Genomic DNA, 17,601 nt, shown 5'->3' on the forward strand with positions numbered 1-17,601 from the left:
AGCGGGACACCTGCTGCAGGTGGAGTTACCTGTGAATGTAAAGGTACCAGCAGGAGGACTGACCTTGGTCACAGTTGGGACCCGTGTATCCAGAGAAACAGGTGCATCGGCCGTCGCCCACTATTCCAGAAGCACAGAGGCCGTGGACACAGGAGCAGACTGCAAACAGTGTAAACAGAATTACGGTGGGTCAGAGGTTCCTGAGAACTCAGTGCATCTGTCACAGCTGGAGATGACGTTACCTGAGCTACAGGTGGGGCTGTACCGTCCAGGTGCACAGTCCTCACAGGCAGTTCCTGCAAAGCCCTCCTGGACACACACACACACACACACACACACACACACACACAATTAAAAACAATGATAAACAGGATGTGACATCATGGGTAAACTTTAAGAGAGCCGTGGTTCTGGCCTGTAGAGAGACAGATTTGTAATGCAAACAGTTTGCTGCTGGGTCCTGTTACAGGAACCTGTATACCGATGTATTTTTCAAAGGTGGAGGGGTTCTGCTTTTACGGTCATTAATTATTTAAACCTTTCAGCCAACCACCGATGCAACACACACATTTATGGGGTTTGATTATTCACAGGGTTCTTGGGTTCCTGTAACAGTCTGAGATCTAAGGTTCTAAAGGGCTCTAGAATCTAGAAGCTCTGAGGTCATTTACTGTTGGTTCTGTGGACAGTGAGTGTTGTTCAAGGTTCTAATATTATGCCTTCTTTATGACAATAAACCCAGATATATGATTACGTCCTAAATATACATTTATATGGACACAAACTCACGTGAAGACTGCAGATTACAGTGATTGTGTCAGTCTGCTTTCACGTTATTGTAGTTTGTTTTATTTTTTGGTTTGTCTGTGTTCCAATCAGCTTTGCTTTCTCACTCCAATTTACCTGCAAATCAGCTGATTTTTGTCACCAGGTGTGTGACGTGATGTGAGAGCAGGTGTGTGAGGTGACACTGTCTTTCATTGTTCTTGTAACAGCGAAAATAAACATCTATTCTATGAGAGCAGGTGTGTGAGAGCAGGAGTGTGATGTACAGTTAGAGCAGGTGTGTAAGGTGAGAACAGGTGTGTGAGGTCACCTGGCAGCTGCAGGTCCCATTCCCTCCCAGTCCAGCGGAGCAGATGCCTCTGCCGCTGCAGGGTCTGGCGGCCTGGTCAGGACACTCTGAAAGAGAACGGGCACATGGTGTGAACAGGAAGCTGACGCTTCATGACCCCCCCCCCACACACACACACACACACACTTCCTGCCATCCTCCTTCATGTCATCACATCACCATCATCTGTTTCCCTTCCCCTCTTCCGCTCACAGAACAAATAACCACCACAGCATCACAGGATAGCATCGCAGGAAGCACGGATACCAGGATCGTTCATTCCTGGGTGTTTTTTTTCCTCTTTGAAAGTTATGAAGAAATCCTTCTTATATTTTTAAGTATTTGAACATGTGCCTGTATTATTTTATCATTACTTTGATGCTAAGTCAGTTTAAGGCAGCGTCACTTAGGACCGGAAGGTCGGAGCCGGACCAGAGAAATGATCAACAGTTCATAATGAAAATAACTTCTGTTTGATACCAAACATTTGAAAGTGAACATAGTTTAAAAAAAAAATCTGTTTTCACATGACTGCACAGCGATGACCATCAAATATATACTGGTTCTCATACTCAGGAGACATTTTACTTGTTATAATTAAGTATTTTTTATGATATTACTCATACTTTCACATGAGTATCAGGACTTTTACTTTTAAAGGTACTTTTACGTAACAACGACTTCCTCCACTTGTTGGAGGATTGCTTTGGGGTTTTCTGTGAAAACTTTGTAAGAGTTTCAGTGATTTTTTTTTTCTTTTTTGTGTTTCTAGTGGCAGAGTCTTCAGTGAAGGTGGAGCTGGGGGTGGATGGAGGACAAGCAAAGTCCTAGAAGACCCCAGGTTCAGGTGTGTCAGCTCTCAGGAGCAGAAAAAACTGAGCATTACTTTTCTGCTTTGAACAGATAAAGCAGGCATGAGACGCATGGGGGGGGGGGGGGGGGGGGGGGGGGTCCACTGAGTAAGCAGATTCCAGTCCTGCTGACAGCGTCTGACCAGAGGAAATGGGGTGGAAGTTTCTGGTTCCTGCAGGACGATCTGGTTCCTACAGAACTGAAAATGTGACACAAGTCACCTGGAAGCCAGAGCTCAGTTTCTTTAGACCACCGAGAAGTCTTGTAGTGAATTTCTGGACAGACCGAGTGTGCTGCTGCTAGCATGCTATGACCAATGAGTGAATACAAAAATTATCACAGTCACAAATTTACATTTTAAACTTCTTTAAATTTAAACGTATTGAATTAAATGTAGCACATGGACCAAAGCGCCCGTCCACCCTCACATCACCCTTACAGAAGCTGCTCGGCTGTGAAGTCTCTGTGCTGATGTTAACGCTGGAGGAGGTTTGAAGCTCAGCAGCTCCTGAGTCAGCAGGACTTTTACACTCACAACTTTTACGCACTCGATGGCACCGCTCTGTAACTTCGCATGCTCCTTTACTTCTTGTCTGAGCCGCTGAGGCGCCTGAAAGCTGAAGAAAGTTCACAGCCTGCCTCACAGCAACATCCACACCTGCTCTCTCTCACACATTTGTAAAGGCAGACTGCGTTGCGGTGCTGGACTTTACACACCTGTGGTAACAGGATCATTTTTCCATTCTTTAATACAATAGACTCCCCACTACAAATGTTAGGCCTGTTATTTTGCAGCCTTTTAACATTATATGTGGTAAACGGACTGATTCTTGTACAGCACCTTTCTACTATGAGCACTCAAATCACTTTATACAACATGCTTCTCACACATTCATACAGCCTCTTTTGAATATAACATAATGATTAAATAAAAGCTTTTTGGCTCTTTGAGGACGAGCTGGTGTGTCGGTACTGACCGATGCAGTCGGGGCCCCAGTAACCTGGACAGCAGCTCTTTATTTCCACCTCCTTGTAGCACTCGAAGGAGCAGCCACTGAGGGGCAGCTTCATGCTGGGAGTGTTGATGTAGTACCTGCAGAACAGACAGACAGACTGGAGGTAAAGTGGCTGCTGATGTTGGGATCCAGGACAGCAAGGCTCTCTCCTCTTAGAGGTGGAGGTGGGTGAGGGAGGGGAGGGGTCCTTATATAGCCTGATTCAGACGGAGAGGCTGCTCTGTGGCTCAGTGTGATACGCAGAAGGACTGTTTTGAACCCTGACTCGACAGCAGAACTGTTAACTGTAAATTCAATAGAAAATTATTAAAGAGGTGATGTGGAGATCTTTTAAAGTTTCTTGTGTGAGTTGTGATGTTTGATGTGAAATTGTGGAGGTATTTGAATTTGTGCAAAGAAGCTAATCACAGTTTATTGTTTCAACCATCAGTTGAACCACAATGAGGACTTTGAGTGGACCTGTGCTATGTGGTGCTCACTTGCAGTCCTGGGCGTTGGATCTGGGCGTGGGTTTGAATCCTGATGGGCATAGGATCAGCTGGCTGATGGTGCAGGAGTGGCACATCGTGCGAGTGCGGAGCACTGTCGAGTTGGAGCAAAAGTTCTGAAAAAAAAAGAAAAGAAAAGTGTCTTTCATCAATGTCTACGCTGTGTGAGTGAAACTGTGCTGGCAGTGTGTGGCTGCAGCTCTTAGCAGGACGATTTCCAACCAATCAGGAGCTCAGTGCTCCACACACTGTCAGCGTGCAGGTAAACTAGAAGGTAGCAGTGTGGAAAAGTTCAACTCATCACTTTGTAAAACTATTAAACCTCCTCCTCTGGACCTGAAAACCAAAGACTGCTGCTGGTGGCTCGACTGGAACAGGAAGTAAGTGTAATAACTGTAATAGCAGCTGTGGTTATCTGCTCCATCAGCTCCACCCAGGAAACGGTCAAAGGAGGCAAACAGGACACGGAGTTCCTGGGCCGATGATGACTTCCTGTTACAGCCTGCAGGTTCAGATGGGAATCAGCTGCTGACAGATAAACTGGTTCCTTTTTGCCTTTGCTCGGTGACAGTTGCTTGTCAGCGGGCTCTGGCTGTTGAGATAACCTCTGATGTGATTCCCGCTCAGTTTCCAGTATCAGCTTATCTAAACACGCGGCTTCCACTAATCGATCCGCTCTGTGTCATCTCTATAAGTCGCCAACTTCACTGAAGTTCAACAGTCATCGCATTGCTGCACAGCTATTCCTGTGTGGGCGGAGCTTTAGTCTTTGGCATGTGCGGCTTCTTCCTGCAGTCTCTGCTGTGTTTCTTTGTTTGCAGCTCTGCAGACCTGAGCAGGCTGCTGCAGGTACCTCATACTCCAGCTGTTGGCTGCACCAGCACATATCAGACTGAAGATCTGTTTATACAGAGCACATAATACTACACAGTACTGCCTGTAACCATGGCAACATTCTGCTTGAGTACCCCACACTAGTTATTTCTCACATTGTTTATGTGAATGTAAAGCTTCTTGAATGAGGGTTGGGGCTATTCCCACTGCGTCCACACTCTCAGGTGACTCCCCCTCCCCAGAAAGTGAACGTCAGAGCAAATGATGTGAGCAGTGCTTCAGTCTGCAGCTCATAATATTTCAGTCAGAGAACACATCGCTATGTAAGATATCAGAAAACCAGAAGTTATCACAGATGAAGCTTCAAACAGGACAGCACAACTAAAATAAATGGAGCTCTTTCTGAGCTGATGTGAGGAAGGGCTCTCAGATTCATCTACTCAAAGTTTCACAGAGACGCTGACGCACGACAACCAGTGTCCAAACTTTTACATCCTGAAGCTCATGTAGATTTTTACATCTGAACCGCCGAGTTCAGTTTTTGAGTTTGAAGCTGAACGAACTCCATGAATAAAAACAGGCGGACGAGCTTACCTGTGCAGCAGCTGACATCTTCAGCTCACTCATCATCATCATCATCATCAGAGAGACACACAGCAGCCGGACGCTCTGCAGGACCTCCATCTCTTCTGCCCTCCAACTTATCCCCGCCAACTCTTTTCAGCTCCTGCGCCTCTGAGCCGCCTCCTCCTCCTTTATCATCCCTCATGTGTTTCCTGAAAAACCAAACTCAAAGGAAACTGCCGAGTCCGAGGTACACACTGACCCATACATGCACGCACACACACACACACACACACACACACACACACACACACACACACACACACACACACACAAAATCAACACTCTGTGTGTCTGTGTTTCAGACCTTAAAAACAGAGACACACACACACACGCATACACAGAGACACACAGATACACTCCCACATACACAAACACATATACAGAAACACACTCACACACAAACACACCGGCGCACGCACACACACACACACACATACACAGTTCAGTTGGTCTCAGGTTGCCATAATCGTCACTCCTGCGTTGACCTCACACCGACGGCAGTGCCGCGGTCGACATGCTCGCTATAAAGTTTCTGTGTGTATGAATGTGTGAATGTGAACACGCAGGAATGCAGATGTTTGATTTCTGAGGAGAAGCTGAGGGCAGCAGATGATCACACACAGGAGCCTGGGTGTGACCCCTGACCCTGTGGGCCCCTGGATCTGTGCCTGGCATACCCTGTTCAGTAATGTGCAGTAAGAATGGCAGGAAATCCTGGAGTGTAAATAAGAACATGTTTTCACTTTTTCCCCAAATCTTTCTGCCTCATCATCACACACTGCTGATAACACACACTCCTGTTTTTGTGAGGACCCTCTCTGACTCAGCAACATGCAACGAGACCGCGGCCTCAACCCAAACCTGCACCCTGCAACTATGCCTGAAGGTTTGAAGGCCTGAATATAAGAATAATGAATAAGTACAAAGTTTAAATAGTTTATCTGAGGTACACACGATCAGTCCTTGCTGTGCTACTTGAACAAAATGAACTCCATGTTGGATTCAGTCAGAACTGAAATTGGTCAGGAGAAAGTTCACTGAGCTCAGAGATCAGCTGAGCAGGACGATCATTTTTTTGATGTTACAGACGTTACACCCCTCATTTACACCCCTAATTTACACTCTGGGAATGCACAGATCCTAAAACTCAGGGCACTGTGGTGTCTGTCTGTTGCAGAGTCCAGCCTTACTGCATCCATGTGCTGATGATCAATGCACTGATTAACTGATCGTCATCGTCGGTCTGAGCTCCTCTACCAAAGGACACATTTTAGCAGTTTGAAGGTGTGGTCCATTCAGGCGTTTATGTTACAGTAAATTATTTACAGGGTTAGACTGATCAAAAAAATAAAAAACTACATTCCAAGAGCTACATCTCAGACTCTACAGGCTTCAGTTAGCAGGTTAAAGGTTAGAGTTCATGACAGCATGGTTAGAAAAAGGCAGAACAGGAATGGCTGTTCAGAGGGGCTGGAGGAGAAAGCCTCTTCTCAGTAAGAGGACATAACAGCAGGGATCGGGTTTGTAAAGCTGCATCTGAACAAAGACTTCAGGAACAACATCCTTTGACAGATGAGACCAAATGTAGATGTTTGTCCATCACGCACAGCAAACAGCTTGGATCAAGTGTCAGCACGGTGGAGAAGGGATGATGATCTAAGTGCACCTTGAACTTCTTTTGTGGTTCTTCAGTGTGAGGCCATCTGTCCCACAGATAAAGTTGGGACCAACCTGGGTCATCAGCAGGACAAAGATCCAAGCACAGCAGCAAATTTGCAACTGAACGGCTGAAACAGAAAAGAATCGAGCTGCTGCAGAGCTCAGAGAGCTGTGCACAGTTCAGATCAGTTTGAATGTTTCTCAAATTGTTTCTACGGTCTGATGTTTCATCAGCTGTTCTTTTGTTCCTGCTGTTTAAACTGTCAAATGAAAGAAGTGATGGATGCGTTCATCACCAACTGACAGACAGGATACTTTCTCCTAACTTTATTTAAACACATCCATGTGAACAAAGATGTGCAGGCTTAATATGTTTTATATGCTTGTTATATTTACATCTTTCTGATGTCTTTAATCATTCTTTTATTCAAAAATCAAAAAGAAGACTCTTCTTGGGTGAGGTGGAGGCAGAATAGGCAGGGCCTTCTGTGATCAGATGTAATGAAGTACTTTTACTCTACATCATCAGCTGCCTGTACAGCTATACTGCTGTACTTCCAGCTGGAATGTAGTATTTCCTGTTTCTGGATTATTCACAAGGTTTCCTTCTTTCAGGATGCCTTTTTGGGAATGTTTCTGGAATATCTTGTGAGGAGTTTTATGGTTTGTTAAAGACAAACTGAACCAAATCTCCTCTAACATTTTCTCTACCAGGCATTTTATTTTTTATTAGTCAAAGTATAATAAACCGTATTTGTGTGGAACCTTTAAACAGACTCACAGCTTTTTGTTCTGTTGTTTTCATGTTTTTGTTAATAAAGTTTGCCAACAGAAATTGAACAAGGAACTCTTCACGTCCACATTTACGGGATCATTTCACCTTCTGATGTCAGTTTGATTCTTTTTGGACAGAAATTATAAAAATATGATTCCATACCAAATAATCAACTTTTAAAAATTATTTACACATAAATATCTTTATTTTAAAATATGAAATCAGTCTGTGGGCTGCAGAACTGGTGAGACTGATCAGGAGTCCATCTGGTGTGCTTCAGTCATTTAGATCTTCAGATTGAGTGTGCAGCAGCGCTGATCCTCCTCCTGGTGGCACTCTGAATGCTTCAGAAACATCACGTTGGAGAAGTCTGTCCAGTCTGAAACATTTAAACGTTCAGGCAGTAAAGTCCTGTCCTGGGTCTGCTGCTCACAGGTGAACATGAAACAGCTCACACAGGAGGCATGCAGGAGGCTGTCACGTGGCTCACCTGGATCTTTCCACATGGAGCAGCAGCTCCGCTCTGAGCTCCTCGCCACATCGACAGGTAAACTTAAGGCTTCACCTTCACTGCTCGGCCCTCAGGCAGCTGCTCACCCATTTCTTCTGTGACTCTTCTGCAGGTTTACTCTAATGGTGATGTTATCAAAAGAGAAGGTGAAGCTGTGCCATGTGCTGCTGTAAATGTACCAAGTACTGCTGACCTCAGATTGGTCCAAGGAGGATCTGTCTTCACCTGAGAGGTTCAGTCCTTCTTATGTTTACACTCTTTCAGATCCAGATGTCCAATTTGTCTCTTCCCACAAATCCTTCTTTTATTCCAGGTGTTCTTCTATTACCAGGTATCATGCTGAGGTGAATGAAGGTAAGCTACGTGTTCCACGTGTTTCTGTTTCCAGGTGTGTTACTTACAGGTGTGCATGTCGTTCATGCTCTCGCAGCGCCTGCAATGGACGTAGCAGCACCACACAAACTTGCACTCGCAGCGCTGGACGTGTCTGACCACGTGTGTGTTGTATCCTCTGCCGCAGCACAGCAGGTTACAGCTGTCCGGCCCCGTGGATGTCCGGTTGCACCGGCGCCCTCTGGTGCCCGCGATGCCCCGCCGCCTGTCCTCCAGACAGTAGTTTGGAGACTTGTTGAGGAAGATGAGCTGGTGTTTGTCCACATGGAGACGCCGCTGGTCCTTCCACTTCATCTTCCTCTTGGATCGCTCCGTCACCTGCACGCTGTGCTCGTATCTGTCCTTCAGATACGTCCCGACCCGCTGAAACGGCGCCATCGTCCTCCAGCATGTCTTCACCGCGCAGGAGCCAGAAACACCGTGACAACGACAGTCTGTGGACATCGTCCTGTTGATCGCCTGCAGGATGCAAACAGGAAGTTAATCACACCTTGGACCTTTAGACTTTCAGCTTTAGTTTGAGTCGTCGACGTTCACCTGTCGCCCGGCCTCGCTGTTGTGCTGGTTCATGGTGCTCAGCGTGTAGCTGCTGCGGCTCGTCGACATGTTCTTCAAGGTGTGGTCCATGAACTTGCGGCTGAACCACGTCCCGTACTGGATGTGATCTGAGCAGCCGCCCCAGTGCCAGCCCTCTGCTGCTGAGCCGCCGCCCCGCAGCCGAGCATCGCAGCCGCACTCCGTCATGTTGCCCTGGCTGCAGGAGCGCGTGATGGCATGGACGAGCCCTGCTGCCATCACCGCATAGATGAACGCTGTCTCTTTGGTTCCTGCAGTGACAGAATGGGCAGACATGACACTTATTTCAGGAGGTTTCATGAGGTATACTTTCATCGTCTCAGATGCTTCTTTGCTCATTGGTTAACAATCTTCACCTGATTCAGAGTACCCCTCAGAAATGAAGGCAGAACCACTCTGTACTGGTCACACTCCAGCTGCTTTTATCTTTCAGTCCAAAACTAAAAGCAGTCAGTGTTAGCACACAGGCAAAGTCCTGTCAGTTAAAATTCACTGGCTATCTAATAATTTAATATATAATTAATAGATTTTATATTTAAAAGTGTATTAAAATAAAATATTTAAAGTCTGTGTAAATGTTTTAATATTTATGCTTATTTTAATTTCATATCATCACTTCACATACATTTTCATCAGAAGAAGAAAATGGATGGATATATGGATGGAGGGTTTTTCAGACTGAGGTGCAGTCTCTGTGAGTTTCACAGTCTGTAGTCTCTGTAAAGTCTCATATTCAGACGCGCTGTCTGAAGTATTCTGGTCACATTGAGGAAGTGAAGAAATCATTTATTGCTAAGACTGGTATTGGTGCTAAAGGGAGCGCTGCCCTCTACAGGCAGAGACAGGAACTGCAGAAAAAGATTTAAACGATTTCTGAAACCTGAATTTTCTGCTTTGAAGTCTGAAAGGAGAAAATTTCTCTCTTTGATGAATTTAATTTACAAGTCATTGAATGAAATGAGGTCATGTGACTACATTATGGGTTTATGTGCACTCTGACCATCACAGATATACATAAGTTTGTTAACCAGTGTTTTTCCTCAGACTGTAAAAGCTGATTTTACTCTCAGCGACCTCTGACCTCTCACACTGTGACCCTTGATGGTGTTACTGAATGCCTTGTTGTTGTAAAAATTCCTACTCTATTTACCCTTTTCCTCACTCTGCCTCACCTAACCAGACTTATTTTGTTTCCTCTTTTACTGTCTCTCGACTGGTTGGCTCTGGAGTTTGTCCCCTAATTAAACTCACCTGGCGCACATTATACAAAAATCGAATCTATTCTCAGAGAAGCTGAGCTAACACACGCCTGAGTGGAAAAAAATACATGGTTTCAGTCAGATTCATTTCAGCCAATCAGAAGCAAGCTAAAACGGCCACTGTTCAGTAGGATTCTGTGGCTGCTTTTGGAGAGCTTTGGAACAAATAAAGTTTCAGTGAGCAGTGGTGGTCAAGTTACTTAAAAACAGTAATTAGTTACTTCTCCAAATCACTTTATTTCTCCGAATCCCTTTACTTTAGTGATTACTTATTTTCAAAAGTAATTAGTTACTTTATTACTTAGTTACTTTTTAAAAACATGATAAACAACCTGAATATGTAATAAAGCAATAGACCTTTCAGCCTAATTCTATTTTTTTCTGCATAATCCATCATATAATATTGAAAATTCTCTTTTTAAAACTTGTTTTATTAGTTTTAATCTTTTAACTTTATGCACATTTCATCAAGCAAAAACTAAATTATATTCAACTGTCTCTGACTAGAAGAATTTCTTTTTACATTTAAACCAGATTTGAAAACCAGATTTAAACCAATCTGCATATTCCAGCATATAAAATAAATTATTTTTTGTGTTTACAATCACTCTTTCAAATAAATGCAAGTTAAACACAGCAAAAAATGAATAAAATCGAAGATTCAGCATCACTTAGCCCTGTCGCTCTTAAATCTTATTTTCACCAGTTTCGCAGGAGTGGGGCCGTCGCAGGTTTTCCCAGTGCTGCAGCAGTCATGTCAATGGGGAGGATCTGGGGATTTCTCTGTGAATTTCACATTCCTGTGGCAGCGTGCTGGGTGCTTGCTATGATTTGTAGTTTAATTTTTTGCTGTAGAAAGAAGTTTTTTTCACACGCAGAGTGTACAGCAGACACTTCTTACAGAATCAAACTCAAAGTAAGGTAAGTACTTCCAAGCTTTAAACACCGCACGGTCGCACTCTCTCCCGCACTGTTGATCTGCACACGTCTGTTGCTGCCACGGACGTCGCATGCTATTACGTCACTGTCATAAGACACTGACAAACAAAATCAGGGTTTAGTAACCCAGTAATACAGCCAGTGGAGGTCCTAGCCTGTTTGGCGCCCCGGGCGAACACCCCCCCCCCCCACACACACACACACACACACACACAAAACATATTAAGGATTGTACATTAACATAAAACTGTTGTCGGAACCACACTGAATTTCGCCATAGAAACACACACATGAAGAGAGAGAGAGTATGCATAGTATGCAAACAGCTACCAAGCAGCCATCATAATTCGTCATACAATGAGAACAGGATGAATCAACAACTGACAATGACTAATTAATATTAAAATCTGTAACATAATGTATTGTTTGGAGTTTAGTCTGTTACTGTTACTATTTTTACCATTTCTTCTTGGAGCAACTGTAACGCACATAATTTCCTTAGGGAGTAATAAAGTATTCTGATTCTGATTGTTTCAGGATGACCTGCCATATCCAATGACACGTCTGCTTACCTGCATCTTTTGCTCGTTTCTCCTCCTCTTCTTTTCTCTTTTTCTAAACTGAGCACCTGATGACTTTGAACTTTTCTTGTCCATCTTACGTTGGCTTTAATTTTGCACTCCAGTATGAACACAAATCCCCCAACTCGAGGATCACCACAACATGATCTAACACACCTACACCTTAGTTCACAGATTCACTTTGTCTAGGGTTTATTTCTGGGATTTCACACAACCCAGGATTCAAATCATGAATACATAATGGGCTTGGATTTACATCATTATGAATGAAATGTGCACTATTTGGAAGCAGCCGGCCCCTCCCTTTTCGACGGGTTGTGTGTGAGACTTTAAATCATCAAACTATAAATTATAAATTTTAAATTGTTATTGATCCCTTTACCCCTGGTCCTAAAGTGTATATTTATTTTCTTACTCTTCTTATATTTATTGTTTGTTTACTTGCACTGCTGTAACTGGAGCCTCGTCGTCTCGTCTCTCTATATACTGGCCTGTATGTAGCGGAGATGACAATAAAGTTTACTTTGACTTCAGCAGCGAGCAGGCGCACCGAGGAAAAACATCGGTGCAAATTATAAGTCTGTATCATAATGTCTGGTGTTTTCGTGTTTGTTGGTTTGTTTTTGTTTTGTTTTATTCTGCGAGTTGGTTATTAGATGCTGCTCCAGCCAGTCAGTGAATCCCCCGCCGCCCCGCCCTCTCCTCCCTGTGCCGCAAGCAGCAGGCGCACCTCGCAAACGGAGGGCGCCCTTACTCCCAGCAAATGGGCGATAGAAAACCGATCGGTGCCTATGCCATTCCCAATATGCGCTGGCTGATGTGGGGGCAGCATGAGTACGAGCAATTTTTTATTTTTATTTTTTTGCCGATGCCCCTGATGCCGCCCCCCACCACGATGTCGCCCGTGTCGCCCGTATTAAAAACCGCTACTGAATACAGCGTTCTTACGGGAAAGTAACACTAATCTAATTGCATTTTTACAATAGTAATCCTTTACTATAATCATTACTTGAAAAAAGTAATCGGAACGCGCGTAACTGCCCATCTCTGTCGATGAGTGAAGCCTGTATTTGCTCCATGACGGTCCTGCTTCACCTGAGCAGTCACGCGTCCAGGTGAATCAGAGGGAGGAGTCCCCACCCCAGTTAAGTGATCTTACTCACCGCTCGTGAGCTCGTGCCCGAACACGGGCACCTTCTGATTGGTGGAACAGTTCCAGCGCTCCTGCCTGAACTGTCTCTGACACTCGGCCACCCCGAGGCGCGCGCCCTCCCGGACTCCCGGCAGCAGGATGGACTTCCTGCTGCACAGCTCGCGCTGCCGGGGGCTCAGAGACAGGTTGGAACACCCCAGCTTCTCCACCAACCCCGGTGACGTCACACCGAGCCACCTGTCGACAGAAATCAGCAAAACTTTATTTAAAATAAGGAAAAGTTCAGACAGCACACCTCTGATTTATTCATTTATTACCTGTCCATCCTGCACAGGTGTGAAGTGAAGCACTAACTCTGACGTCACGTTGTGCAGCGTTCCTGGCTGCGGGGTTGCTTATCATACAGCGTAACATCTAAATGAACGCTTGTATGTACCTGAGATGTTCCGTTATTCGGGCCGAAATCGATAAGAAACTTCGAGAGTGTGCTTATATGAAACGTGTAAATACTTGCTGTATTTATACTAAAATAAAACACATATTAGAGAAAGTGGTCGCTGTGTATGTGTGCCCCCCATCTGATTTCCGAGCCCAACCCCCCCGGCTCGGCGCTCATCTGCGCCTTTTATCAGGCTCTTGGCGTAGAGCAGGTCTCTTGCGCGCGTGCGCTGCTGCTGCGGATTAGAAACGGTCTGTGCACGCGCAAAATTCGGATTCTTGGACATTACCGTGGAAAATCCGCGCTTCATCTCCATAAACGTCTTCACGCATGACTCTGACGGCTCCGTGCCAGCGCGCGCTTTGGCACGAGACAGCTGAAGAAAACTTTTGGGCTTTTATTTAGCGTGTGTGTGTGTGTGTGTGTGTGTGTGTGTGTGTGTGTGTGTGTATTTTGTAACATACTTACATCCAGCTGCCCCTGCAGCACAGCGGGCACACGCACACCAGCAGCAGACTCAGAGCGTTCATGTGTCGTACTCCGCAGTTCCGCGCCTCCATCCCTGCTCAGCTCCGCATGCTGACAGCGACCCGGCCCGGAGCAGGCTCCTGAATCCCGCTGAAGGAGTCCTTTCGCTACTGTGCTTTCCTCGATCTGCAGGAGAGGAGAAGCACCTTGGACCAGTCCCAGTCCCAGTCCCGGACGGTTCTCATTGGACCAACTCAGGACTCAGCAGCTGACGTCAGAGCTGGGCTATAACTGGCTGGATGGGTGAGAGGCTTCATGATAAAAAAAAACTTCGTGCTGACATCTGATCCCCGAAAAGCAAATAAACGACGGAACACAGTAGAAAAAAAAATCTAAAAGTGGCTGATTTTTGAATGAGGTTTGGTGAAAACATTTTAGTTATATAAAAATAAAACTTTAAAAGATTAAAACTGAAACGATTTTGTGAACTTAGAAAGCAAACCAAAATGCAAAAACGATACGGAGGAAATATGCTTTTAATATCTGAGATCAGATTTCATTACAACTGATGAGAAAACGTGTTTGCTGAGAGTCACTGCTTTCAGAAAGTTCAGAGTTTATATTGTAGTGCCTGTACTTAATAAAGATTAAAACTAACTAATAACACCGAAACTATTAAAAACGAAACATTTTTGAAATAATGAAAACTAAAGGAGTAAATTCTCCCTGGAAACTAAACTGAACTAAAACGAAAAAGTCTAAATGAAATAAAAAATAAACAATATTTAGGAAACAATAACTCTGTTGTTGGATTTTTTTTTGAAGAATGCTTGTCAAAAAAACGTAAAGAAAAATTTCTTAAAGCAACTTTTGTCAATATGACCAAAAAATGCAATAAATAAAAAACAATTTATTTCCTAATTCTGGAGCTTTCAGCCTCCTCTGTGGACCTCCAAAAGTTATTCAACAACCTAAAATCTGTCCTGATGAAGCTAGAGATGATAATAACAACAATAATAATAATAATAATAATAAAGAGAAAAAGATGAGTTTTGTCCACTGGTGTTTTATTAAATGTTATAAAGCCATAAGTGAGACGGTGTTTAAAAGACTGAGTGGTTGTGGTTGTGAATGTGTTCACAGTTCAGGATTAAAAACTTTTGTTTGACTTTTTGTTTTTTGTATGAAGAGCAGAATGAGCACAGTCATAAAAAATATTAATTTCTTCTGTTTTCAGCTTATAAAAAGACACATTATACATCTGTAGAAAAATATAGAAATATAAGCAGAGTCATAAAAGATGCTTCTGTCACGTGATGAAGAGCTTTCATCAAGTCTTTGGAGTTAAAACTGGTCTGACATACAGAATCGATCAATCAGTGAGGCCTGAGGCTAAGTCTGAATCAGGAAGCAGCTGCTTGAATCCACGCTAACTCATATCACTGTCAAACACACGGGCCAGCGAGAAGCAGCTGGTGCAGTCAGCAGAATTATGGTAGAGGATTTTTCTGGTTCTGAAATGGAAAATCCCAGCAGAAGGTCAGAGATTAACAGTCCTGCTGCTGGGACTGAAATGCTGAAAACTTTAAACATCTGCGAGCAGCAGGAACCAGCTGAGCGATATCTCGAGTAACCTCTGCTTATTAGAAGCCAGCAGCTGAGTCTGAGACCCTCAGCGTCTCGTCGGATTGGTGCTCCTGAGCTGCACAGTGAGGCTTCTGTTCATTCTGAATAATCCACCTCCACCATTGAGTCCCCCACCCCTCTCTGAAGTCCACGTCCTGGAGGGGGACAGGTGACTCTCCCGAAGGATTCACCTGGCCCCTCCTAGGTGTTCAGTTTCGGGTAATGGGACACAGGCGGCTCAGAAGGATCTCAGAGTATACTTGGTTCACTGGTCCTCTAACACGATAGGTTGTGGGTTGAGACCCCGCCTCCTGCTCCGTGTCTGGCAGGGTTGATTGGCTGCCGAGTGTATGTACAGTTCTCTCTGTTCTGGTCGTGTTCGCGGTGGACGTTCTGTCACTGGAAAGTTTTGTGGACCAAAACTTCTCCACCTGAGAAAACAGAGCAGAACATCAGCTGTGAGGACTGCAGCCCTGACCACTGGAAGCACAAGTTGTGTTACCTCGTGAAAGTGACAGGCACAGCGTCCCTGCAGGAACTCTTTGTATCGACCCATCGTGATGCTGAACGTGTCAATCACTTCGTACCCATGATGCTTGGCGGTGGTGATGATGTCGTCGTTCTCCCTGTACAGGTCCTGTATCGCTGTCTGAAATATTGATCAAAGAAAGCAGCTTTAATTCCCATAGAGGGGTATGAATGACAGCAGGAACAGGAACCTACCAGACTGAGAGACCTGATCCCGTCCACAGGCAGATGGAAGCCCATCCCTAAAGACTTCACCACCACCAGGATGTTACTGAGAGATTTACTGAGGAGGGACAGAAGTAACCTCACGTTACCATAGAAACCAGAGTCCTCAATAACATTGCTAATCCCGAACGCTAAACCCCGGGTTACTGTCTTTACTGAAAGGGTTTCTCATGTTACAGGAAATGCAGGACTGGAGTACAGGTGAACCTCAGGGATCAGCGTTAGGTCCTCTGTTCTTTAGATCAGTGTAAGCCCATATGGAGATAACACTGTGGTTTATACTGTATGTAGGTGGTGTTACACTGTGTCTCCTCACTTGTCCAGCACTTCACTGACTGTCCTCAGGTGATTGGTGTTGAGCCACTGGACTCCTCCCACAACCAGAACTGTTTGGTTAGAGTTCACCAGAGGCTGAGACCTTAACAGACAAGAACAAGAAAAGTCACCTGTTAAACATCTCACGGCTTCATGTAACATGCCTCAAAAGTGGATTGTTAGGACCTCACCTGTTGAGCAGCTGCTGCAGAGCCTCCCTGAACGTGGGTCGCTGCTTCTTCTCCAGCCAGAACTGAGGATAGTACGAGTAGCTGACCAGAGTCCGTCCTCTGTTCAGGTTCCTGTAGACCAGCGTGTCGTGAGCTTTGTCCCAGTCCTCCAGGGTGGAGTTCACCCTCTCCATCAGGAAGTACATCATCCCACGATTTGTTGAGTCCCCGATAAACAACAGCTGAGGAGCAATGAGAGAGCTGGTGATGTACCTCCATCAGGACGACTGCCACAAACGGAGACATCTGAGATGGACTGGTTCAAATCAGCTGATCAGGTGACCTTACCTTTCTGTCCTTCATACAGTCCTGCAGCAGTGGGTGGTCCACTATTGGGTGATAACAACCATCTGCCTGCCAGGAAACTTCCCTCCAGTCGCACGTCCTGTTGTCAGAACAACTGAGGCATGGAACAACCCAGCGTCCTGTCAGGCAGGTGAGACACACAGGTGAGGTGGCGAGAACAAAAAGTCACTTGACTTAAATTTGATGTATTATCTTAAGGAAGCAGTCCACCGGCAGGACCTCAGACCTGACACGTGTCCCGAGCTGCAGGCATTACGTTGACTCTGGGATTCGCTGTGGGGCTGAAGACCGCAGGAGCGATCTGGCTGGACCAGCAGACCGCAGTCCTGAACAACAGACATCAAACTGTGACAAATTTGCAATCAGCACTTCCAGGAAGTTCTGAACCTCCTGTGTGCGATTTCTGACTGCAGTACTCTGCAAATACTACAAACTGTAAATATAAAATGGCAAATGGACTGGGTCTTTTTTATACTTTATTTTATTGTTTTATATTGTTATTTGTTGTATTTTTATTCTTTTTAATTTTGTGAAAATTAAGCACTTTATGATTTTTATTTCACAGAATTTTATCTGTGAAAAGCGCTATATAGATACATTTTATTAACTTCTTATATAGCATTTTTCTTCTGTATCTGAGCACTCAAAGCATTTTACACAAATTGCCTTAATCACAAGCACTTTTTT

At 44.7% G+C, this 17,601-nt stretch overlaps 3 protein-coding genes across 3 annotated transcripts in view; all 3 read right to left on the minus strand.

Annotated features, from left to right (window-relative positions):
- The window catches only part of stab2 (stabilin 2), a 35,772-nt gene extending 30,741 nt beyond the window's left edge, over window positions 1–5,031 (minus strand). The window contains exons 1-6 of the mRNA XM_086268170.1: window positions 4,899–5,031; window positions 3,462–3,586; window positions 2,944–3,059; window positions 1,097–1,182; window positions 243–309; window positions 64–159 (exon numbers count right to left, since the gene is read on the minus strand). Coding sequence (XP_086124296.1) covers window positions 64–159; window positions 243–309; window positions 1,097–1,182; window positions 2,944–3,059; window positions 3,462–3,586; window positions 4,899–4,988 — 580 coding nt within the window. The 5' untranslated portion in view covers window positions 4,989–5,031. The remainder of the gene's footprint in view (window positions 1–63; window positions 160–242; window positions 310–1,096; window positions 1,183–2,943; window positions 3,060–3,461; window positions 3,587–4,898) is intronic.
- Window positions 5,032–6,929: 1,898 nt separating this feature from the next.
- On the minus strand, window positions 6,930–13,857 carry wnt16 (wingless-type MMTV integration site family, member 16). The gene is made up of 4 exons (XM_086268563.1): window positions 13,685–13,857; window positions 12,788–13,014; window positions 8,807–9,096; window positions 6,930–8,728 (listed from the first exon to the last, which is right to left on the minus strand). The coding sequence occupies exons 1-4, from the start codon at window positions 13,774–13,776 to the stop codon at window positions 8,270–8,272; spliced, it is 1,068 nt and encodes a 355-aa protein (XP_086124689.1). The 5' UTR covers window positions 13,777–13,857; the 3' UTR covers window positions 6,930–8,269.
- Window positions 13,858–14,715: 858 nt separating this feature from the next.
- Window positions 14,716–17,601, minus strand: part of cped1 (cadherin-like and PC-esterase domain containing 1) — a 29,670-nt gene continuing 26,784 nt past the window's right edge. Inside the window, exons 15-21 of the mRNA XM_086268752.1 lie at window positions 17,141–17,240; window positions 16,897–17,033; window positions 16,570–16,790; window positions 16,380–16,481; window positions 16,034–16,121; window positions 15,813–15,959; window positions 14,716–15,741 (exon numbers count right to left, since the gene is read on the minus strand). Coding sequence (XP_086124878.1) covers window positions 15,520–15,741; window positions 15,813–15,959; window positions 16,034–16,121; window positions 16,380–16,481; window positions 16,570–16,790; window positions 16,897–17,033; window positions 17,141–17,240 — 1,017 coding nt within the window. The 3' untranslated portion in view covers window positions 14,716–15,519. The remainder of the gene's footprint in view (window positions 15,742–15,812; window positions 15,960–16,033; window positions 16,122–16,379; window positions 16,482–16,569; window positions 16,791–16,896; window positions 17,034–17,140; window positions 17,241–17,601) is intronic.

The sequence above is a fragment of the Aulonocara sp. 'chitande type north' Nkhata Bay genome, linkage group LG17 (genome assembly GCF_057382095.1).
Source record: "Aulonocara sp. 'chitande type north' Nkhata Bay isolate Kocher_YH1m ecotype deep benthic linkage group LG17, A_spYH_male_GT1.1, whole genome shotgun sequence".
Taxonomy (NCBI): domain Eukaryota; kingdom Metazoa; phylum Chordata; class Actinopteri; order Cichliformes; family Cichlidae; genus Aulonocara; species Aulonocara sp. 'chitande type north' Nkhata Bay.